This window comes from Seriola dumerili, unplaced genomic scaffold (assembly GCF_002260705.1).
Source record: "Seriola dumerili isolate Sdu_G_001 unplaced genomic scaffold, Sdu_1.0 BDQW01000110.1, whole genome shotgun sequence".
NCBI classification, from domain to species: Eukaryota; Metazoa; Chordata; class Actinopteri; order Carangiformes; family Carangidae; genus Seriola; species Seriola dumerili.
The window spans coordinates 13,035,731-13,045,091 of record NW_019174365.1 but is presented as its reverse complement, the minus strand read 5'-3'; the positions used below and the strand labels follow the sequence as shown (position 1 = coordinate 13,045,091).

General features: G+C 40.2%; 1 protein-coding gene across 1 annotated transcript; it reads left to right on the top strand.

Moving 5' to 3' along the window:
• The first annotated feature begins 609 nt into the window (after positions 1 to 609).
• LOC111223307 (toll-like receptor 13) lies at positions 610 to 8,515 on the top strand. Its single transcript, XM_022747406.1, has 4 exons — positions 610 to 668; positions 1,723 to 4,294; positions 8,021 to 8,138; positions 8,261 to 8,515. The coding sequence occupies exons 2-4, from the start codon at positions 1,771 to 1,773 to the stop codon at positions 8,499 to 8,501; spliced, it is 2,883 nt and encodes a 960-aa protein (XP_022603127.1). The 5' UTR covers positions 610 to 668; positions 1,723 to 1,770; the 3' UTR covers positions 8,502 to 8,515.
• The last annotated feature ends 846 nt before the right edge of the window (positions 8,516 to 9,361 follow it).

Below are 9,361 nucleotides of genomic sequence, written 5' to 3'. Positions count from 1 at the left end.
CAGATGAGCTCAAAACAACCACAAAGAGACACGAAAAGCCCACAAAACCTTCCCGACTGTCTGCTACAGTTTACACCTTTATTTATATATGGACTAAAATTAAAAGCTACCTCTCCAAACATTCTTGGGTTTCTACAACAATGTTCCCAAATTAAGTCTCTTGAGGATCTGTTAAAAGTCTTGAATATTCACTGAAATGTTCTTGAATATCAAATTAAACTTTCCACAAAAACTTTTGTGGATGTTGATCACAACAGTTTTCAACCTGCTGCAGCTTTGTTGCCATTTTCTAAAATATCTTCTGATGATGTTGCTGAACAGCAGTTTAGTCACTTTCAGCACAGTTTTGATTTTTTTGCCCCCTGTCAGTATTTAAATCCGACTAAAAGCAGCTTATTTACACTCTGTCACGTACTGAAGGTCACTGATCCACCACAATCACTGAAGCAGAAATCTGTTTGTCAGATCAGATCCCTGACTGTAACTTCTCCTATTCAGTGACAGAGGCTGTTTTTGAGATTAAGGAAATAACTCAACTATAGAAGAACGCGAAGTGAGCCATCAGATGTGATGATAAGCCTTTAGCTCAGCTCCTTCACTGCTGTTGGGGAAATAATAGAGAAGGGAGAAGAGGCATTCGTGCCTAGCCCAGTCTCTGAGGATGAACTGTGAGTATTACCAACTTTTATTTACCTGTAACGTCACTGAAGCTGTTTTTGTGTTCAAGTATAACTTTAAATTCTTCAATTTAATTCAAAATCCTGCTCATATGGTGATGTACAGTTATTCTTTTTTGTTTCCAGTTTTCTGAAACATGTTCAAGTATTTCTGCAACAGAAGTTGAGTAATGCAACTCCAGTCAAGATTTGGCATGCCTCTATGGATAGATGAATAGATAGATGGATAAATAGATAAATGGATAGATTGCTGTTCTAATGAGAGAAGATCTAAGTGGATAAAAATGTTGATGAACCTCAGAATCTGAATCAGAATCCGATTTATTTGTCACTTCCATGGCATCCAACTCTAAATATAACACTATCTATTAGAAAGAATCAAGTATCTATAAAGGATATCGAGTAGGGTCACAACACAGAGGTTTACATAGCATCTGTAGTTTTTGTTATACTACCATATATTTATAGATTCACCATTATGTCTATTTTTTATTTCTATTTTTTTATTTTATTATCATTTTATCATTTCACATCTCATTTTACATTAATGCCTTTAACTTGTTTTTATATTTATGTTATATCTGTTCATGTGCAGCAGCTGATGCATGTAATTTCTTTGTTGTAAAGCACTTTGTGCATCATTCATTTTTTGGATGAAAGGTGCTACACAAATAAAGTTTATTATTATTATAAACTACTATAATTATTGAAAACACTATAGCCAGCTTTATCATAATATCGTACGTTATATAATAGAAAGTCATGATTTATCAAGGTTGATTTTTTAAAATTTAGAATTAATCAATAAGAAAATAATTATGAGTTAGCATGTCTGTTAGTTATATTGTGAGATTTACAGGTGCTGCTAGGTGGATTTTTTTTTTACTTTTGTCGGAGCCAGGTTAGCTGTTTTCTTTATGCTAAGCTAAGCTAACTTCCTTGCTGTAGTTTCATATTTATCGTACACTTATCAAATGGTATCGATCAAAGAAAATTAATTAAGTAACATGTTTATTCATGTTTGACACCTGCATGTCCTCTACAGATCTACACCTTTGACCAAGATTAACAGCAACTTTACCGTGACTCAACAATGATGGTGCCAAAGATGGAATGTTTGTCTTCAAACTTAACACAGAGACGTCTTGTCTTACTTCTGTCTCTCCTGCTTCATCTTAACCCTTCGCTGGCATATTCGCTGAAAAACTGCAATATCGAGTATTCTCAGGATCCCTTAGCTGATGTAGTTTTGGACTGTGTACAACGTAAACTTATGACTGTCCCAGATGACATCCCCAGAGATGTGAGCTCAGTAAAACTCTATAACAATCTGATTCAACAGATCAACAGGAAAGACTTTGGCAACTTGTCAAAGCTGAGATTTTTGCACCTGGACTCTAATTACATTGCTCACATTGACGATGAATCTTTCATCCATTTGACGTCCTTGACAATGCTTCACATGCCCTTCAACAAACTCACCAAGCTAACAGGCAGCCTCTTTCGGGGACTGTCCAACCTGACCATGCTTGACCTCAGTCTAAATGAAATTCAGTTCATCCATAAATCGGCCTTTAGCTTCCTGTCCAGCTTACAAACTGTGATATTATGCAACAACAAGCTCCAACAAGTAGCTGACATTCAGCCCATCCTACAGCTACCACACCTACAGAAGCTGGTCATCAGTAGCAATCTATTTACCTCCTTTCATACCAAAGATCTGCTGCTGAATGTGCCCTCAGGCCTTCAGTTGTTAGATATTTCCAACAATGTTAAGTTGGAAAACTTCAGCATCACAACACCGATCTTTCCCCACCTTGAGATGATTGACTTTTCTGCATGTGGCGAACACACTGGCTTGAATTGGGACATACCTGACAAGAGTTTACTGAGGAACATAACTCAGTTGTATTTTAAATCGGCTCTGATTCCTTTTACAGACTTTAAAAAAGTCCTGGAGAGTCTCGACTCACTGATGCATCTGAGACTGAATTATATGGAGAAATGGATCAAGAAAGGTCTGTTAGCTACGGTCTGCAAAATACCAACACTTAGGAGGCTGGAGCTGTACTACAACCATGATGCCAATTTAAGTGCCAAACTTGTGACTTGTTCTCAGCTAAGTGACCTTGACCTGTCCATTACTCACATGACTGAACTGTCAAACGGCTCAATACGATCGATGCAGCAACTCAGGTCTCTGAATCTGGAGGTTAACCTCCTCACCAATGTGCCAGATGAAATCAGGAGCCTCTCCTCCCTCACGATCCTGAATCTGAGCGACAATCTCCTCTCCACATTGGGCTGCGAGGATTTCATGAACATGAAACATCTCACACATCTTGATCTGAGCATGAACCGCATTGCTACACTGGACGGATGTGCATTTGAAAATCTTAATGATCTAAAGGTTTTAGATTTGAGTGACAACCTGCTTTGGACATTCGGAGATGCCTTCAAAACTGGCCCGCCGATGCTCGAGTTCCTGGATTTGAGCAAAAACTTTGTATCTCTTCTTGAGAAGGGGGATTTTCAAGGTTTAGGGTCCCTGACATATTTGGATGTGGTGTCAAAGAAAATTGGAAGGGTAAAACATAAGGCCTTCGAAGGACTGACGAACTTGGGAAATCTTAGAGTATCTCTTCCACTGGAGTATGAAAACAATTTCAGAGAATTGCAGCAGTTGGAAAATCTCACAGTCTACTTCAATATTGATGGCATTTTCAAAAGTCCTCTTGAAAATGATCACAAATCATTCTATCATTTAAAGTCTTTGAAAGTTTTCACAATGATATGTGAGGGCTATCACTTCGGCTTCCCCTTTGATATACCTATGGACATGTTTCAGGCTATGAAACATTTGGAGGGCTTCACAGCTAACAATGTCTATATTGCTGCACCAGATCGGAACACATTTCAGTACAACCCCCAGCTCAAGAATCTAACAATCAGGGACACTGATTTGTCAGATTTGGACCCAGAATTGTTTCTGCCAATCCCAAACCTGCAGGTGCTTGATCTCTCTTACAGTAAACTCAGTTCTTTGGATTTTCTGGCCCAGGCCGATCTATCTGAACTAAGGCACTTGACGCTGACCAACAATGAGTTGACAGTGATCAATGAGATGGTCTTCCAGTACCTCCCTGCACTGATATATCTGGACCTAGATAATAACCCATTCACTTGTGACTGCTCTAATGCTGGATTCATCCAATGGATGAAGAGTAACAACCAAACTCAGGTCGTTAATACCTACAACTACATGTGTTCCTTTCCTGTGGCTGAACAAGGAAACAAGTTACTGGACTTTGACATTCAATCCTGTTGGATGGACTACGGCTTCCTCTGCTTCATTACGAGTATTTGTCTGGTTGTTCTAACTCTGCTTTCATCCTTCATCTACGACTTTCTGCGATGGCAGCTAGCCTACACCTTCCACCTCTTCCTGGACTTCCTCTATGATAGCAGGAAGAGGCGGAAGGGCGCTCCTCATCGCTACGACGCCTTCATCTCCTACAACGTTCACGACAAGGACTGGGTTTACAGAGAGATGCTCCCAGTGCTGGAAGGGGAGCAGGGCTGGACACTCTGTCTGCACCACAGAGACTTCCAACCAGGTAAACTTTGTCTGTCTCTCTATCTCCCCTTCTCTGCTTCTTGTCTGGAGTTTATTTATCACACAGCACCTACAACTTTCAAAAGTAGGGAAGTCACGAAAACCAATACTTCGGTACCAACTTGAAACCTACAGTACAGTAGGTACCATAGATAATGTAGGTACTTGAGATGTGATTCTTCCAGGACTAAAGAGAGCAGTATCGTAACCCCACAAGAGTTCTATCTAGTCATACATCTAACTGTTGTGACTGGTGTATGGAGATATTTTGTATTTGATGTGGATTATCAGGAACAAGTTACAGACGACAAAAAGCCAGTATGCAAAGGGTGCCACAGAGCGTTTTAAATGAGAGAAGGAAACATCTCAAACTGACCTAAGCAGCTCAAAGACAGATATCTGTATACATCTGTACACAGAGTTCAGGCTGAGTGATTTTCAGTTATTAAACTGATAGTTTGGGTTATTTGACCTGCAGGTTGTGAGAGGTACTTATCTATAGTCAGTTTATTACCTGATTTGGATGCCCACATAAAAAAGCTAAGATCAGTTTAGTGTACGTTTTATTTTAAATATTTTCACTGCTTCATCTTGCCGTCAAACAGCCCTTCACTTTGGAATTACAGTTTGTGAGCCATTTAACTACCGTATTACTATACTCAGCACACCTGCACTTAGCTCTGTCTGACTCAAACAGCTGATCTGAGGAGTAATACAGTGCACGCCATAGTTGCGCTTGTGTGTAGGAATATTATATAGTATAGAAATATTCAAAATATAGAGTACACTTAAACTGATATTAGCTTTTTTCATGGGTATTTTTTTAAATGGCTAAAACACATTTTTTTGCTGGTGTTGCTGCTGCACTTAGTGCACTGATCTGAATCTACTACAGGTAGTACACTGACTTTGAGGTAAGTACCTCTTAAAATACCACGTTAAATAACTTGAACTACCACTTTATCTTCATATTAACAACGTGTTGTCAACATGTTCATGTCCTGAAATGTAGATGTTATTGTTTGTGAATCGCGACAGCTGACATCTGTTGTAACAACGCACCACACACAATTTTCACAGAGGCTAACGTTGGCTTGTTTAAGCTAACAGAAACAGCTCATATCATGACTTGGGTGCTCAAAACATTAGTAGGCTATAGTCATCACTGTTCACTCTGTAAGAATATAACGCTGACTTCATACCATTGATCTGTCACCACGTTAGTCAACTTAAACTACTGATTATATGGAGGTGTTTGCATGTGTGTTTGTGCGGGAGCACTGTGTGTGGAGCAGTCTCTGTTTTATTTTTTTGCTGTTGTGTTGATTTTGGTACCAAGAAAAGTGGAATTTCATTGGTGTTGTCATCAACTGTCATCAACAGAAAAATCACAATATGGTCATTGAATGCACTCCACAGACCAGGTGCTGTGGGGCAATGACATGTATCAAAGGGAAGATGATTGCAAACTATGCTTCGATGATTTTATCAACCAAACTTTTTTTCAGTGTCTTGAGAAAGACTATTTGTGGTAGAAACATTGGTAATATACACATTTCTTCAAAAGCCTTAAAACATTTTTTACATTTTCCTGAAACAATGCTTGTGGTTGTGTTTTTTGCTAAAGCAGTAGTTTGAAAATATTGATATTTGATATAATTTTCATTATTGGGTGGTAATTGTTTGAAACTGTTTGCTCTTGTTCTTTCAACAGTGACATTTAGATTTACTCTCAGTGTGTTGATTTGTGCTCACTCTTATCTGCTTCCTGTCAGGGATATTGTGAGTGCAGAGCGCTCACATTATAGATTTTATTTTTGAGGTACTGGAGTTTCACATCCTTTTTTTAGCTCTTTTTTTCAGCTTTTTATTTTCAGGCAGGAGGAAGAAAGCCAATGGAAAAAACAGCTAGTGAGTGAGAAATGTTCGTTATCTCTTTCAGCTCAGGGGGCAGGATTAGCTGTTAGCTCCAGTGGTCTGGTCAGAGCTGAAGCTGTGGATGGTTTTACACTGTTGATACTGTGTTCGAGGCAGTTTAATGAACATTACCAGAATTTGTCAGGCTCTGTGTGTGACTGGTGTTTAGAGTTTCAGTTCTTGAGTCGCTGACAGCTGAGTTGACAGCTGAATAGGATGAAACAGGCTTTGGATGAAAAGTGTGTCACTTTGTTCTGCTCATAATTTTCCAGAGAAAAAAAAAATGAAACAGGCGTCCAGAGTCTCTGTTCATGATCCTGTGTGATCAATTACACTGACAGCAGGACAACGTTAGTGTTTTTATGCTAATGTTGTGCTTTTAAGTTGAACCTGCGCTGTCGGTTGATGTTTTTGACAGACACAGGTCATTTCTTTGTACCTGTGGAGATAACTGTGTGTGTCGCCTCACCATCACTGTAGCTTTGGGCAGGTGTAAAGATGTTCAAACTGATATGATACTAAGCCAAACACTGAATTACCAAATTTTACCACAAGGTGTCACACACACGCACGCTCCCGAGTGGAACATAATGATGACCTCATCCTTCGGGAGGGCGCGGTCTATGAAGGTGTGGTCCTTTGTCTCCATCGTAGACCACGAAGGCCTAAGGCAAATGAGACAGTCTGGTCTGTGGAGGATTTTCGCTTTACGTCACCAGCTGTGCCCATCCTTGCCTTGGCGTTGCACAGCGGGGCTCCTGTTGCCTAGCAACCTTAACCTTTCTTCACAAAAACTAGAGCCCTTGGTTTTGTTAGTTGTTGTACCCCAATAGTTACATTTAAAAGTGTAATCCGCGGGCTCTCTGTCGGTGTTGTTTGCTGCCATATTATTTTCATTGATTGAATCTTGGGATGGGTTGGGCCCAGGAAAAGAAGGATGCATCAGAAGGAGCCTTTGAAATGGGACAGCCTAGTCATGCCACTGTGATTGGGAATTGGGACACAGCTTGGGAGAGCACGTAAATGAGAGTGACTCCAGTCCACTTGGTGGGAGTAATGCACAGCTGGCTTGATAACCATGAATAAGAAGTAACACAACTGAGTGACAAATCAACGACCATTCAACTAAACTTCTTCTTCTAAACATCAAAATAATGAATACCATAAGATACTGATACTGATAAAACTTTCAACCTGGTGGATCAAACTGAATCACTGTCATGAGAAGTGATTTAAAAGATGGATTTTCCACTATATTGAAAGACACCATCTCTTTAGGAGTGTATCTTCTCTTATATATATATATATCATCTCGCTTATATTTCTGTAGTAGACGGATATGATATGTTTGCAGATGGGATGAAAATTAGATGTACTACCACCTTTTGCTATGACTTTCTTCCTGCTGTGTTTAAATGTTGTCGGTTCACATAAAATCAAACCGGTTTAAGCTCCTACACTGGACCATACTGGTCAGCCCAACACATGTTAGTTAACAAGGGCTGACAGACGTCTATCAGAGGTTGTGTGTGATTAAAAAAAGGTTTTGGAAATGAGAGGATGTGTGTCACATACAGTTTCACGTCTAAACTGTCAGTTTACAGGTTTTTTTTTTTGTCTATTTAAAAGCTGTTACGATGTTGTGTTTCTATAAAAGGGGAACCCTTCTATTGTCACTGTCAGATTTCATCAGCTGCAGCTAATGAAGTTAGCGCTAATTCAATGAGTTAGTGGTTTTAAAACTAGAACCCTGTGAAGGGAAGTGAGTCTTGAATGTGCAGGCGATGGCTACACACTGTTGTCTCGACAGGTAAGCCCATCATAGAGAACATCACAGACGCCATTTACAGCAGCAGGAAGACCATCTGTGTGATCACCCGGCGCTATCTGCAGAGCGAGTGGTGCTCCAGAGAGATACAGATGGCCAGGTGGGGGCACCACCTTTATTATTCTATCTTTGTTAAAGACAATAATAGAGTTTAACCGTCTTTAATGGTCTGTCCTGGTCTGTCCTGATGTGGTCTGGTCTGTCCTGTGTGTGTTGTTGCAGCTTCCGTCTGTTTGACGAGAAGAAGGACGTGTTGATCCTGCTGTTCCTGGAGGAGATCCCGGCTCGGCAGCTGTCTCCCTACTACCGCATGAGGAAGCTGGTGAAGAGACGCACCTACCTGAGCTGGCCTCAGGCCGGCCAGCACATGGGGGTCTTCTGGCAGAACGTACGGAGAGCTCTGGAGGCAGGAGACGCTCCCACCGAGACCACAGACCCGCTGACTGGACCTGCAGGATGCTGAGAGCTGTACTGGAGAATTTTACAGTTTCTGAGGAGCCTCACAGTGAACGGCCTCCTCTGCTGGTGAGCAAAGATCAGATTTCCTATGATGGATAATAGAAATAACAACAAAAAGAAAATTTCTGCAGCAGATTAGTTTCTCTAAGTCAGAGTTTATCAACCCCACGCTGGGGTAATTAATAGACAGACTGTGTCCTTCTGGATTTGTAATATTCATATTTTTACCCATAACCAACTGACATGTCTTGTGTCGAAAATCGGTCCTCATTCTCATTCTCTGGAGTCCTGACTGACTCAGACCTGAACACACAGACATGAAACACATGTTGATCTGGTTCAGTGTGACATCACTTCCTGACGATATCATTATCTCTGATGTCCCTCCAGTATAAACCTCAGAAATCCACTTAGAAACCAGAGAGAAAAGGCTGCAGAACCGAACAGAATCGTCATGTTTTGAAATTTTCTTCAGTATCACAGTGATCCAGTGATAGTTGACTGTTCATCCATGACACAGCAAACAGAAGCTGATCACAGCTGATTCAGCTGCTGTTAATGAGACAGTTTGACTGAACAGAGGGGAGGGTGATGGATAGTTTGTGTTGTATTACTCTGTAAAGTTAAGACTAAACTCATGTTGATATTAATTTCATCCACACAAACAGGTTGTTGCAGAGTAAATGTGACACATGTATTATTTTGTTTTTTTTTTATTTTATTCATGATTTATTATACAAAAAAAGATATAAAAACAGCTCTGTTGGTTCTTTTCTTTTCATTCCAGTTTTGATCATTGAAACTTAGTTAAACCTGGTTTTTTCACTTTTGTAGCTGCAGTTTGTCTTCCCCAGACTCTTGTTG